The 14089-nt window shown below is 33.4% G+C and overlaps 1 protein-coding gene across 5 annotated transcripts; it reads left to right on the top strand.

The window, feature by feature from the left end:
• The first annotated feature begins 1456 nt into the window (after positions 1-1456).
• Positions 1457-13798, top strand: LOC110018383. 5 transcript variants are annotated; one of them, XR_002293353.1, is made up of 4 exons: positions 1457-2183; positions 2319-3445; positions 7639-7772; positions 13584-13798. XR_002293353.1 is itself a non-coding variant. In XM_020715679.1 (4 exons), the coding sequence occupies exons 2-4, from the start codon at positions 1841-1843 to the stop codon at positions 7708-7710; spliced, it is 1542 nt and encodes a 513-aa protein (XP_020571338.1). In that variant the 5' UTR covers positions 1457-1712; positions 1805-1840; the 3' UTR covers positions 7711-7936. The 5 variants fall into 5 exon arrangements, 3 of the variants coding, with proteins under 3 accessions (XP_020571338.1, XP_020571340.1, XP_020571339.1); XR_002293354.1 differs by lacking the exon at positions 13584-13798 and adding an exon at positions 13184-13401; XM_020715679.1 differs by lacking the exon at positions 13584-13798 and having other exon boundaries at positions 1457-1712; positions 1805-2183; positions 7639-7936.
• The last annotated feature ends 291 nt before the right edge of the window (positions 13799-14089 follow it).

Raw genomic sequence — 14089 nt, forward strand, 5'->3', positions numbered from 1 at the left:
TATGGGGTCTCATCATTGAATCATCACATGTTTGTCTCAACCTTCTAAGTGCTGGAGGTTCATGAACGTCCATGAATGGTTTCAAAGAGAGCTAGGAGGTGCCTTGATTTTCTATTTAAGTGGGTTACATCTCTACTCTTTTAGGATAGTCAAAAGGAAAATCCTATAGCTAGATCTAAGTACTAAGAGGAAAGAAATGCCTCACCGAAATTGAGGTCAACATGTGGGTATATATAGTTGGGTTTAACCACCAATAAAACTTAGTTTGCCTGCAAACATCAACTTTCTGTTAAAAAATAATATTAATAAAATAATTTGTCGAGTTATCTAGATAATTTAAGTTGAACAAAATGAAAGATTAAATTAATATGTGATTTATGGTGAATGAGTAATCTTGGATAATTAAGCTCGAAAATGTCAAACACGAAAAATAGAAACACCATTATTTCTTAAACTAGATTGTGTCAATTAACTTAATCCATTTCAAAGAATCCATTTCCCAACAATTATTAAACATTAACTTAGATTAAAAGGTTTTTAGTTTGATCTAAGTGTGCACAAAAAAAAAATAAATGATTTTTGTAATTAAGTAGAAATTAATTGTTCAAATAATAAATGAATTCCAATTTTCACTACAATATAAAACATCATTCCATAATTAATATATAAAAAGTGAACAAAAAAGTTAAAATAGTGTATTAAAAAAATTACAATTAGAAAATTTAATTCTATTAGCATAATAACTGAAGGAAAATGATAATAAGAAATTATTTCCCTAATTTAAACTTGTATCAGTCCTCATGAAAATAATATTAAGAACTAATCAGACTACAGTTAAGATTTAAAAGTGAAATGGGAGAGTTAAGATGCTTTGAATTCAAAAACGATGTGTAATCATTACATGAAGTTTGAGATTTTATTCGATCAAATGGGGCTCTAAAAATCTTGATATATTATATATTTATTCGATCAAATGAGCATCAGCATGTTGTGATCACTTAGAACGAAAATAGCCTTGTCAAAATTTAAAAATATTAAAAAAATAAAAAAATAAATTATAAATAAATGTCAGTTTTTATTTTTATTTTCTTTTTTTGTTATTGGCAATCACAATCCATATTATTTTTAATTGATATCAACTAATATATTATGCCCTTTCGAGGTCACTTTTAATTTTAATTTTTTATTTTAAATTTTATTTTATTTTCCCTATTACATTTATATTTTTATTTTAAATAAAATATATTTGATATGATATAAGATATTTAATTGAAAGTATTTATAATAATTTATATTATATTATTTTTTTTTAAAATAAAGGATACAAAAATTTTATTTAATTAACATATTTTTAAATTAAAAAAAATTAAAAAAAAAATTGTTCTTAAATAAAGCTTATATAATTTAAGAAATTATGAATGACCAGGTGCACGAAACCACGTCTGCTTCCCGAGTCCCCCTCCCCCTCTCCCTCCCCGTCCCAAGATTACCGACGACAAAGGCGGATCGCGTCTGGAGAACGGGAGCTCGCTGGAGGAGGCATAGACCGGATCAGCAGCATGTGAAAGATGGGGAGCTTGGGAATCTTTCGGATTGAAGTTAAATCCATCTAATGCCCGGATTTCTAAATCCGGGATTTAAGATTTTGTAGGATTTAGACGTAGTCATTTTCTCTGTTTGGCAGGTTTTATGCTAAATCCTGCTTTAAAAAGGTTTAAACCTTACTACCTAACACCCCCTTAGATTCGTCTATCTTGTTTGACTCATAGATTTTTGGGTTTTCTGCTGTGTTGTTGGTTCTTAGTGTCGGAGTGGGAGTAGAGGAATCCTCAGATAGAAGATGGTTAGACTGTTTTTATCCCCACCACCTTCATGTATCTCCGGAGACAGAGACGGCGTGAAGGAGAGGCTTACACTTTTGGAAAAACTTGAATCAATTTTATGGTCTGCTATGGTATCTGGTGGTCGAAATGAAGCTCGCCTTTGGCTTTGCAATACAATTTCATCCATTCACTCCATAACTCCAAGGGAGCAATGTGAATTGTTTATTGAGCTGTTGAGGCTCAAGAAGTCCAAGCATGATGTTGCGGCTCAACTGTTGCAGATGATCTTTGAAAATAGGCCAAGCAAGGTTGGGTCCATTATTGCAAAAAAATGCTGCATGCTTGAGAAATTTTTTGAAGGTTGATGTCTCCCATTTGCATTGCCCTCCTTGCTTTCACATTCGTTCATTATTATCATTATCATGCATGGCATCATATGTTGTATTTATGCTTTATGTCAATCTCCACATATTTTTAAAATTATATGGATTGCAGGGCATCCAAGACGTATTATGGACTGGTTTGATCACTTTGCCACTGTGGGAGAATCAGGGCACAAAAAGGGAGCCAGGGCACTCTCCAAGTTTGCTTTTATGAACCGTGACACATGCTGGGAGGAGCTCGAGTGGAAAGGAAGACATGGGCAATCTCCAGCAGTGGTTGCTACCAAACCCCATTATTTCCATGACCTGGATGTCCTTCAGACTGTGGAGAACTTCCTTCAGTATGTACGAGATTTTTGGTCTTCAGAGGAACTTGCCGAATCTGTGAAAGATGGTGAAATCTTAAAGATTGATAGAAAATATTTTATAGATAAATTTCTTTACTTAATGTATGAGGAGAACCTTGAAGAAGCATGGATGATTATCGAGGAATTTATAATGGATGAGCAGTTCTCATTTCTCTGCCAACATCTCCTCGTTATTGTAGATGATTCTAGGATGCTAACTTTCTTGAAGTCTGTCAGTAAATTTATTCATATAAATGCACAATGCAAGGAATTAAAATACTCATCATGTTGGCTAGAGAACCTCCTGTCAACTTGCAGTGGGTCTGTATCTGTTGATGAATTTATCTTATTAAATGCTGTAATTTCTCATGGAAGACAGCTTTTACATCTACTGATTGATGAAGAGCATGAGAACGAGAAGGAAAAGCTAGAGATGCTATTGATGAATGGCTTGAATTTTTCTGATACTGATCACTGGGATTTGCTGAAAGAATGCATGAAGATGGAAAAGCAGATAGCAATAAAATGGATTGGACTTCAGTCTTGGGTTATTCACTATCATTTGGCACAGGAATGCAAAACACAAAAATCATGTGAATCATTGTTTTCTGGGAATGGAATAAGTTTTCGCAGAGCTGATAAGTTCTGCTTGTTGCAGTCTAATGAAACTTTTAAAGAACATAGTTTGGAGATTGATGAGGAAGAAATGGCTAGACGGCATCACAATAGGAGAAATAAGGACAAGAAGAGGAGGAAAAAGAAACATAATAATGCTAATGAAAATACTGACGAGCTTTTGGAATTTGAACAATTGAATAGTTTGCATGATTGGAAATTAGGAGGGAGGACTTGGCTTCTCACTACCAACAATTACTCATGTGCTTGGCATATTGTATGTCTCTCTCTCTCTGTCCTCTCTCTCTGTCTCTCTCTCTCGCTCTCTCTCTATGAAATTATCTAATCAATTCGTACTCATCTGCTTCTTCCAATATCTTTCTAATAACAAATTCAAGGAGATCAAAGAAATGGCTTGTGGTTCCTAGTTCTTTTGTTTTTGATATTTCATAAGTATTTGATTTGGAAATTTGCACATTCTTTACATCGAAGTCATTTATTCTTGTAAGTAATACTTTTTCATGTTAAGTTGATGAGTATTTTTTTAAGACAATAATTTAAATGAAGCATTTGATGAGTAGGGAGGACCCACATTGAGTTTAGGGAAATCCTGAATTTTCCTTATGTTTATTTATTTTTATATTATTATTTTGCGCACACCCTTCCATAAAAATAAATGTTTTTGTCCATAAATAAGGAAATAAAAGTATTTCATTATCTCACAATGAAGTTATCATGCAATATTATCAAAAAATGCAGCACATAAAAACTTATATTAATTATTCAATATATCAATCATAATGAAATACAGTACTTTGCTTTCAGTTATGTATTATATATTTGTTTTTTAAATATTATTTTTTCACATCCTCAAAGAGAGGCTTATTCAACACTGCTATTGCCGGGTCCTAAGCCCCAGATGTGAAAAGTGGAGGGTTGCATTAGGTAGTCGACAGCTATTATAAAATTTGTCGAAAAATCATCATATGAATTGAAAAATCTTTCCTTTAGATAATATGTAAATGTTAGGGCGTCCCCTGGAAGCGACGCGTTGTATGACTTGAATACAGTGAAAAGTATGCAAGGGCAGCAAGAGTTCCCACATTACGGACGGATGCGAATAAATAAGTTAGTCCATGAAACTAATATTAGAATAGGATCTTGGAATATAGGTATTTTTATTGGTAAATTTTTGGAATTAGATGATATTATGATTCATAGAAAGATAAATATCTTATATGTCCAAGAAACTAAATGGGTTAGAGAAAAAGCTAAGGAGATTGGTAACTTAGGTTTTAAACTTTGGTATTCAGGTAAGTCACACTAGAAATAGTGTGGGTGTAATTATAGATAAGAGTTTGAAAGGTAATGTTATAAAAATTAATAGAATTAGACATAAAATTATAGCCCTTATGATTATTGCTAATTCTAAGATTTTTAATAATATAAGTGTTTATGCTCCTCAAGTAGTTTTAGATACAGATTCTAAAGATAAATTCTGGAACTAAAGATTACAGATTCTAAAGATAAATTCTGGAATAACTTAGAAGACTTAATACAAATAATACCTTTTGAAGAAAATATTTTTGTTGGAGGAGATTTAATTAGATATGTCGGTAGAGTGGTAAAAGATTTTTGAAATTTTCATGGTAGCTACGATTTTTGAGTAATTAATGAAGAAGGTAGAGCCATATTAGATTTTGCTTTAACGTATGATTTTGTTGTTGCTAATATTTTATTTAAGAAAACATATGAGCATATTATTATTTATAAGAATGAATCTAATAAAACACACAAATTGATTATTTTCTTATGAGAAGAAGAGATCGTTGAGAATGTAAAAATTGTGAGGTCATTGCAAGTGAGAATTTAAGTACTCAACATCGATTATTACTTCTAGATTTTAAGATGAGGAGTTGTGAAATAAAAAATACTAGGAAGCATCGTCGTAGAATTAGATGAGATTACCTAACAGACAAATTTATTTTTATGAATAAAATTCAAGATTTCAAGATTTGGGATGTTCAAGAAGAAGTCAATTCAATGCGAGATAAAATAACAACCACTATTAAATAAGTGGTACAAAAGTGGTACTTGGAGCATCAAAAGATAAAGTTTTTATAAATAAAAATAGTTGGTAGTGGAATAATAATGTGCAAGAAAAGATAAAATATGAGAAATTATAATATAAAAATTGATTTAAATGTAAAAGCTCAGAGAACTAAGAAAAATATCAAAATGACCCATAGAGAGTCTAAAAGAACGATCTGTAAAGCTAAAAATTTTGCTTTTAGTGATTTTTATAATAGATTAGATTCTAAGGAGGGTAAAAAATAGATGTATAAATTAGCCAAATAAAGAAAAAAATAAAGATTTAACTTAAGTAAAGTATATTAAAGATGAAAATAAAAAAAATGCTTTTCTTAGAAAAAGTTATTCAACATACGTGTATGAGTTATTTTGAAAAACTTTTTGATGAAATTTTTGAAAATAAAATCGACTTTAGTGATATTAATATCATTAATAATAAGAAAATGTGTTATTTTTACTGTAGTATTAGTAAAAAAGTAGTTGAGGAGGCTTTAAAGAAAACCAAGGGTGGAAAGTCTGTAGGACCTGATGATATCCCAATTTAAGTGCGGAAATATATAGGAGATTTGGAAGTTTCTTGACTTACTAAATTTTTTAATATTATTTTAAAAATTAAAAAGATGCTTGAGGAGTAGGGGAAGAGTTTTTTGGTCCCATTTTTAAGAATAAAGGAGATGCATAAGAGTTTGCAAATTATAGAGGAATTAAGAGGAATTAAGTTGATGTGCATTATAGAGGAATTAAGTTGATGTGCCATACTTTAAAATTGTGGGAGAGGATAATTGAACATTGGTTAAGATGTATTACAAAATTTTTTGATAATCAATTTGGATTTTTGTCGGACAGGTCTACTATGGAAGGTCTACTATGGAAGCCGTCTACTATGGAAGCCATACATTTATTGAGAGATTTGATGGAGAAGTTCAGAGATAATAAAGAGGATCTACATACGATTTTTATTAAGTTAGAAAAAGCTTACGATATGGTTTCAAATGATATCCTTTGGAAAGTTCTTGAGAAGAAAGATGTTGATATGACTTATATTCAAGTCATTAAAGATATAAAGATATGTATACTGGAGCTGTTACTTGTGTTCGAACAGGAGGATTGACCAAATATTTTCCTATTTCTTTTGGATTACATCAAGGATTGGCTTTAAGCCCATATCTTTTTGCTTTGGTTATGAATGCTCTTGCTAGACATTTACATGAGGATTTACCTTGGTGTATTCTTTTTGCTGATGATATCCTTGTTGTGGATAAGACAAGAGAGAAAGCTCAGGAAAAACTTGAATTATAGAGGTCTGCATTGGAGTCTAAAGACATTTGTTTGAGTAGAACAAAACTGAATACATGGAATGTAATTTTAGTAATAGTAGCTCTAGTGACAAAATTATAACTATGGGTGATCAAATTATTAAAATGTGTGAACGCTTTAGATATCTCGGGTCTATTGTTCAAATTGATCGTGATAAATGAGGGTGTTATTAGTAGAATTCAAGTTGGTTGGTTGAAGTGGAGGAATGCTTCGGGCCTATTGTGTGATAGAAAAATACTGCTTAGACTGAAGGAAAAATTTTATAAGATGGTGGCGAGACCTGCATGGCTCTATGGTGCTAAATGTTAGCCGTTAAGAGAGAAGCATAAATCTAAGTTAAGTGTTGCTGAGATGAGAATGATCAAGTGGATGAGTGGCTTTTCACTTAGAGACAAAATGCGAAATGAATATATCCGTGATAAAGTTGATGTAGCTCCAGTGATGAACAAAAATAGAGAGTCGTCTTAGATGATTTGGTCTCATTAAACGTTGACCATCTGATGATTCGATTAGGGGAGTAGATGTTTTAGATTCGAGTTATGTTAAGAAAGGCGGAAGTTGACCTAGAAAGACTTGGGCATATTGTATAAAAAATGACTTTAATTTATGAGAATTAAATGAAAATATGACACTCAATAGGACGCAATGGAGAAAAATGATACATGAAACTGACCCCACTTGGAGGCATAAAGGTTTGTTGTTGTTGTCAAAAAGAGGCTTATTCTATCCTTATTGATGATATTCCTACATGTCATAAATGAAAAAAGCGAATTTTATAGGAATGAAAAGTTAATTTTCTATAACGGGCGCATAGTACATTTAATGCTGGTATTGGTATAATTTATCTCAAATGCAAATAGGTCTTTGATATGAACTGATTTGAATCTTTTGCCAATTTAAAAAATCTAGTTTTCTTCAAAAGTTCTATATAGAGAAACTTGAATCTGTATTCGTTATATAGATGGTCATCTTTTCTTTCATTACCAAATTTAGATGAAGAATGACATTTTATTCAATCCAATAATGATGATGATGATTTAAATGACACTATATTGCATTCAGGCAGATTTGCCAGAGCATCTTTCAAAGCACTGTTTTTCCACGTGGATGAAGTGGGTCTTATCCAAGTGGTAGTGCTTAATTTCAAGTGTGGATCTACATTTCTGACTATCAAGTATGGACAGCTCTGTGATCATGTAAGAACTAAAAAAATGTAACTTGGATTTGTTATTCTTTTCTTCATAACTTTCTGAGCGTTGTTTTTTGTATAGAGTTATTATCTTACCTTTGTATTACTATTATATTGGTTACTTTTTGATGTCTTTAGTATGCAGCATGGGTTGTGATTGTCGGTATTTTCTTCTCCTGTGTGATCTGCATTTGAATTTTTCCTGCCTTATTGTGCTAACACTATGAAATAACTTGTGACATGCCTTATAGCTCTTGTAATTTTCTTTTTGGTAAATTTTGGTCGAATCCAAATTACAAAAACTAAACTGTGTAACATGCTTATTTATTCTGAAGTCTGAAAATAATAACCGCAACCTTTTTTCTTACCAGCTGCAATCCGTAATCTTCAATGTTTGCTGATTCATATCATAACTTTGACCATACAATTCTCCTCTGCCCAGCCTTTATTTAACCCTTTTAAATTATCTTGAGTCTCTTCTATCACATGAGAGTGGAAGGGCGTTTGTACATTTACCTTGAGTTTCTCAAATCACCAGAGGGTGGGAGGGAAACATAGATATATAAGGAAAAAAGCATTTTTAGTGAAATGATGGGTGAAATATTGGACTTTATGATTGGAGATTATAGCTTTTTTTGGTGCAATCTTTGATAAAAGTAAAAGTAATGATAGTTATATAGATTTAATGTTTTTGATTCTTTTTTTTTGTTTATTGGTGAAAAATGTAAGTAACTAAATCACAAGGAATATGGTTTTTAAATCGGATCAGACCTGTTAGTTTAACCAGTATAATCCTGAACCGGTCCTCTGATGGGTTTGGTCTAGATCCAAATCCACTTTCATATGTAACTAAGGTTGAACAAGTGAGTGAGTTTGGTTTTTGATGAACTGGTCTTTATAATATGGTTAACTTTTTTAGCTTTTTTGCTTTGATTGGAAGGCTAGAAAAAACAATTTAGACTAAAAAAAGAGAAAATAATTAAAGTGTTAATGTCATAAAGTTTTGATTTTGAGTTATATTCAAAATATTCAAGAGCGAAGTACCCTAAATTAGAATGTTTTATTTTGAATTAAAAAGAAATTATTATTGCATCATTGTTACATCATTTCAACTATAAATAAATTTTAATATTTATTATTTCTTTCAGTTCAATTCAATAGAACATTAAAGCTTGAATATATTTTTCTTTTGGTTCAAAATTCTTTGTAATTTTCACAGCTTTGGCGCGGAAATATTACACCGATTTTGTTCTTTTATATTTCAATTCAACGTTTGGTGCAGTTTCAAAATTTTGATAAGGAAAGATTACATCTATTTGGTTTATTCTAGGAAATGAAATAGCACATTATCAAGCTCTGCTTTTATCCATCCTTTTTTTCTTTTTTTCATCTCCTTAACTAATAATGAGAACCACAAAGCACATTACCTTCAGATACTTGGCTCAGATACTCTCTGCATATTCAACATAGCTGTATTCCTTTAACAGTCTCAAGTATCATTATCGTTAAATTATAACAAACTTATTCTTGCTTAGTTGTTGAAGAAACTCTCTCTTTTATATATTATGAAGCAGTAGTATTGCATTGATATGGTTTATGATTAATGAATCTGCTTCCCTATCCTTGTTATCACTAGTAGTTCTTTATGGTATCAGAGCAATCACTTAAGAGCACCTTAACACTTCTTTGCATTTTTTCTTCATTGCCTCTTCTCCCTATAATCCCAAACTTCTCAATATGGATCAATCATTCTCCACCTCTGTAAGCAAGGCTTTATTCCATTCACAATTATTTAGATCAATATATCACCACCCCTCAAATTCCTGATGTCTAACATCAAGCATATAGTTACTACTTAACTTTGCAATGACAACTTGCCAATATCTCAAAACATTCAAAACAGGCTTCGATAGCTTCCTTGATGAATCTACAATCTATCGTGGAAAAGCTATTATGAATGCTTCAGGTTTAATTTTCTCCTGTCCACTCTTCTCAACATAGTTACCTACTGAACAAAATCTAGCCGTTGCTCTATACTCTATAATCACCTTCTCAATTCTTCCTTATGTTCTTAAGCTTGACAACTACTTCATAATCTGGACAACTGTAATGGGTCGTCCAATTTTGGGTTATTCAATTGGAGAATGAACTCCACCACATATGCATGAAAACCGATGGCATGGTCAAGTATATATCCGAATTTTAGTCTCTTCTTAATAAAATTGCACCTGTGGGTTCATATTAATATAAAAAATATCATTTTCTTCTTTATGGCTCGCCTTTCATATATCAAGCTTTCAAAACTGCCATTCGCACCAATTTGATACCTACCAAATTTGTTGAACTCTATTCTCGTTCATGTAGTATAGACATTAATATTGGCAATGAATTAACTAATGACACAATCTGTTGACTCTTGCTCTTACAACCCAGTGCGGTAGTGGCTGTTCACAATATTTACAAGGCCAAGGCCGCAAATCAACTGATTTTCTTAGATGCATGAATTGCATCTCTTCCCCAAACAAGGGAGGAAGGCGTTTCTCAGCTGCCATATAATGCTAAATTTGACGAATTATTGGACACTCAGTTGATAATATTTGGCACCGTGCCAACCTGAGCTACCTATCACCCAATTGTCACTCAGTCTCTACAGCCCTCCTTGTCCTCCCCAAGCATCTCTGATTGCCTACTTGACTCCGTTGTGACATCCTTTTTTTGCTACGGTTCCTTTTTGAAACCCTCCCGTTTGTTTCTTGCATTCAACCTGTCGCGGTTTTTTATTAAACGCGGCAGCGGTTTCGAACCCGTGGCCCGCGCTTTTACCTTTGCTTATTACGTGATTAACCTTCATTCTGGATCGCTGGACTGCCGAACGTGTTCTTCCCTAGGTGATTCCTTGCTCGCCTCTCCCTCGATTGCTTATTAGCGTTGCCTCACCTCTTCCTCCTCCCTCCGATCTCTGGTTACTGTGAGTTATTTTTGATCGCATGCCATTCTATATGCGATTTCTGGCGATTTCATCGGTTGGAATGATTTTCTTTATGCGATTTTTCTGATTTTTTTAATAAAACTCAGATAATGCATGAAAGTTTGTGCTTGATTTGGAATTTGAAAATGGAGAGAGTGTTCATTTGTCTATATGCGATTAAAAGCGATTTCCTGGCTTGATTTTTTTTTATGCGAATACTTTTTTTTTTATGAAATTCGGATAATGTAAGAAAGTTTGTGCTTTGTTTGGAATCTGAAAAAGGAGAGAGTGCTCATTTGTCGATAGCAAGTTTTTGGGTGACCTGCATGCAATTGCCTCAAATGAAAAATATGGGGTGGGGTTTCGGGGTGGGGTTTCATCAATTCCTTTGATGTTTGAGTGACAATTTCACAGCTTAGGGGTTGTGGTTGGGCGCTCTCTGTGGTGGTTGTGGGTATGTGTGTGGTGTGGGGCTATGGTTGGGTGCCTTGTGTGGTGGCTGTGGGTGTTTGTGTGGTGGCTGTGGGTGTGTGTGTGGTGGCTGTGGGTGTGTGTGTGGTGTGTGACTGTGGTTGGGTGCTCTATGTGGTGGCTGTGGGGGTGTGTGTGGTGTGCGGTTGTGGTTGTGTTGCACTGTTGCATTTGATGCTCCATTTTCTATTGTGGGTTGCCCTGTTGTATTTGTTGTTCTATGGTATGTTGGTCTTTAATCTTTGTGGGTTGCCTTATTGAAGGTTTGTCTTGGTGGGTTGCCTTATTGAGTTGCCCTATTGCATTTGTTGTTCTATAGTTTGTTGGGCTTGGTGGGTTGCCCTGTTGCATTTGGTGGTGGCTTTGTTAGTGTGGTGGTGGTGTCTTGCTAGTGTGGTGGTAGAGGTTTTGGGTGGTGGCTGTATTGGGGATATGGGTGTGTGTGTGACTGTGGGTGTTTGTGATAGTGATGTTATCTTGGTGTTGGTATGTATGCATGTGAGTGGTGGTGGTGGTGGCTTGTTAGTATGGTGGTTATTGTCCCTTTATAATTTCATCTGAATTAGAGGATTTGGATTAAAGTGCTGGGGTTAGGTGGTGGCTATTGTCTCTTCTCTGGTTGTTATGAATTATTAATGTTTTCCATTTTCTTTGTTTAGTAACGTAATGATTAAGATCAAAGAAGTCGGTTCATCAGCCATGTGGGATTAAAAAATCACAATCATATTTTGCAACCTCTGTCTTAAGGAGGTTGAGTTTAGAAATAGACCCACCACCTACTTTAACAAAGGGAGACAAAATATTACGAAGAATTTCAAAGAAATGACAGGAAGAGACTATGATATGTTACAATTTAAAAACAAGTGAGATCAGTTGAGAAAGGACTTGAAATTATGGAAGGAACTAAAATGGGGACCACCGACTTTGGTTGGGATCCAATCAAACGGACTATTGATACTTTGGAGAAATGGACTGAGAAATTAGAAGTAATAACCAATCCATTGAAGACTTGTTTTTCTATTCTTTATCCCTCGAAGCTGTTTTAAGTAAGAAACTTGCTCGTATGTTGTAGGCAGTGCCAATCGCTAAGAACTTCAAATTCAGTGGCATTGAGCCGGACCTGGAGGAGAAGTTGGATTGAATATTCATTGAGCCGGACCTGGAGGGTATTTATAGATATGCTCGATGAACTACATAGCCATCATGGACTCTAAGGCTCCTCAAGAATGACATCAAGTGAAGCTAACAATAACTTTCTACATTTTATCACATAATGAATCAATGAGATGCACGATGGACCGATTCCAACATTAATGAATAAAGTTCATGTTTATTTTATGTTCCATGTATCCTTGATACTTAAGATATTGTAAGTTTTATGTTGTTTGTAATTGTTTTTCTACTTTTTCGATTGCTTTCGTTCATTTTTTTAGTGTTAGTGTGGGTTTGTGAGGTCCATGATGAGACGTTCGACTTTGTTGGGTTCTTCTGGACGACCTATTAATCATCGTTGGTTGGTGTCATGTGAAATTCTGATAAAGACAACCAAGTTTCTCTTTCTTTTTGATGCTGGGGTTTTTGCGGTACTTCTGGATGACCTGTTTAGTCACCATTGGTTGGTGTCACATGTTAAATCATGATAAAGGCAACTAAGTTTCTATTTTCTTTTCTTTGATGCTGGTTTTTGTGATACTTCTGGATGATTTTTTTTTTAATGATATACATTTGTGATACACACGAGCTTGACATTAAGTGAACTAAAGGTAGCCAAGTACCCCTGTTTTATAAGGTCTGCTGTCTTTCATTATGACATGTTCAGTGAGGTTGGTGTACTTAGTTTTTTTATACTTAGCACCCGCACAAAACTGTATTTGATTACTACTTTTATAAATTTATAAAGTCCATGTTTATTTTATGTTAGATATTGTAAGTTTAATGTTGTTTGTAATTGATTTTTTTCTTTCTTTGATTGCTTTTAGGCCTTTTTTTCGTGGGTTTGTGAGATCCATGATGAGACGTTCGACCTTGTGGGTTCTCCTGGATGGTTTGTTAGTCGCTGCTAGTTGGTGTCACATGTGAAGCTCCAATAAAAACAACCAAGTTTTTCTCTTCTTTTCGATGTCGGAGTTTTTTAGATACTTCTAGATTATATTTTTTTGGTGATATGCTAATGTGATACACATGAGCTGGGTATTAAGTGAGTTAAAGTCAACCAAGAAATTTTTTTATAAGGTCTGTTATTTTATTGTAGTGACAGATTCGTTAGTTGATATATTTTGTTCTAAGAGACCTAACTTCTGTAAAAAACTGTAATTAATTACTTCTTTTAGCAATTTTAACTTTTGTTATGACTAATTGATTGTCTTTTGAATCATTCAGGAAAGATGAGCTCCATGATTTCAGAGACCTTCTGACGAGTGCTCTGCCACTGTGAATTACAAACTTCCATACGAGGTGACAGTTCTACAGGTGCTCGTCGGGCATCATAGAGAAGTGTGACTTCTTCGGGCAGACAGACAGTCCAACAAATTCCATTGCTGATAGTGATCGGGGTTGGAGGGTATCTTTGGAGAGAGACGTAACTCATGACATACGCCGTCTGAATTTTAAAATTAATATTATCATATTTTTTATTTTAATTTTAATTATTTTTTTTCATTTTTTTATCAATCTTGATACTTTATATTTTATTTTTTGTACTGTTTTGAAGTGATTTTTTGCTTCTCAAGTACTAAATATATTACTATGACAGTTTTGTTCCAAACAACATCTCTGCAAAGGGATAAAATTGTCATTGATAAAAAAAAAAAGATACAAAACAACTATTTTCCAAAAACAAAAATCAAACAATTAACCAGCTTATCTTGATAAGTTGCTTATCAGCA

This window comes from Phalaenopsis equestris, unplaced genomic scaffold (genome assembly GCF_001263595.1).
Source record: "Phalaenopsis equestris unplaced genomic scaffold, ASM126359v1 Scaffold000019, whole genome shotgun sequence".
Classification (NCBI taxonomy): Eukaryota; Viridiplantae; Streptophyta; class Magnoliopsida; order Asparagales; family Orchidaceae; genus Phalaenopsis; species Phalaenopsis equestris.

What these genes read in the sequence shown, in the direction of transcription:
- LOC110018383 (XM_020715679.1), top strand. Translation starts at nt 1,841, where the DNA reads ATGGTTAGACTGTTTTTATCCCCACCACCTTCATGTATCTCCGGAGAC. An exon ending in GCTTGAGAAATTTTTTGAAG is followed by an intron (nt 2,184 to 2,318) that starts GTTGATGTCTCC and finishes TATGGATTGCAG; the next exon opens with GGCATCCAAGACGTATTATG. An exon ending in ACTCATGTGCTTGGCATATT is followed by an intron (nt 3,446 to 7,638) that starts GTATGTCTCTCT and finishes TATTGCATTCAG; the next exon opens with GCAGATTTGCCAGAGCATCT.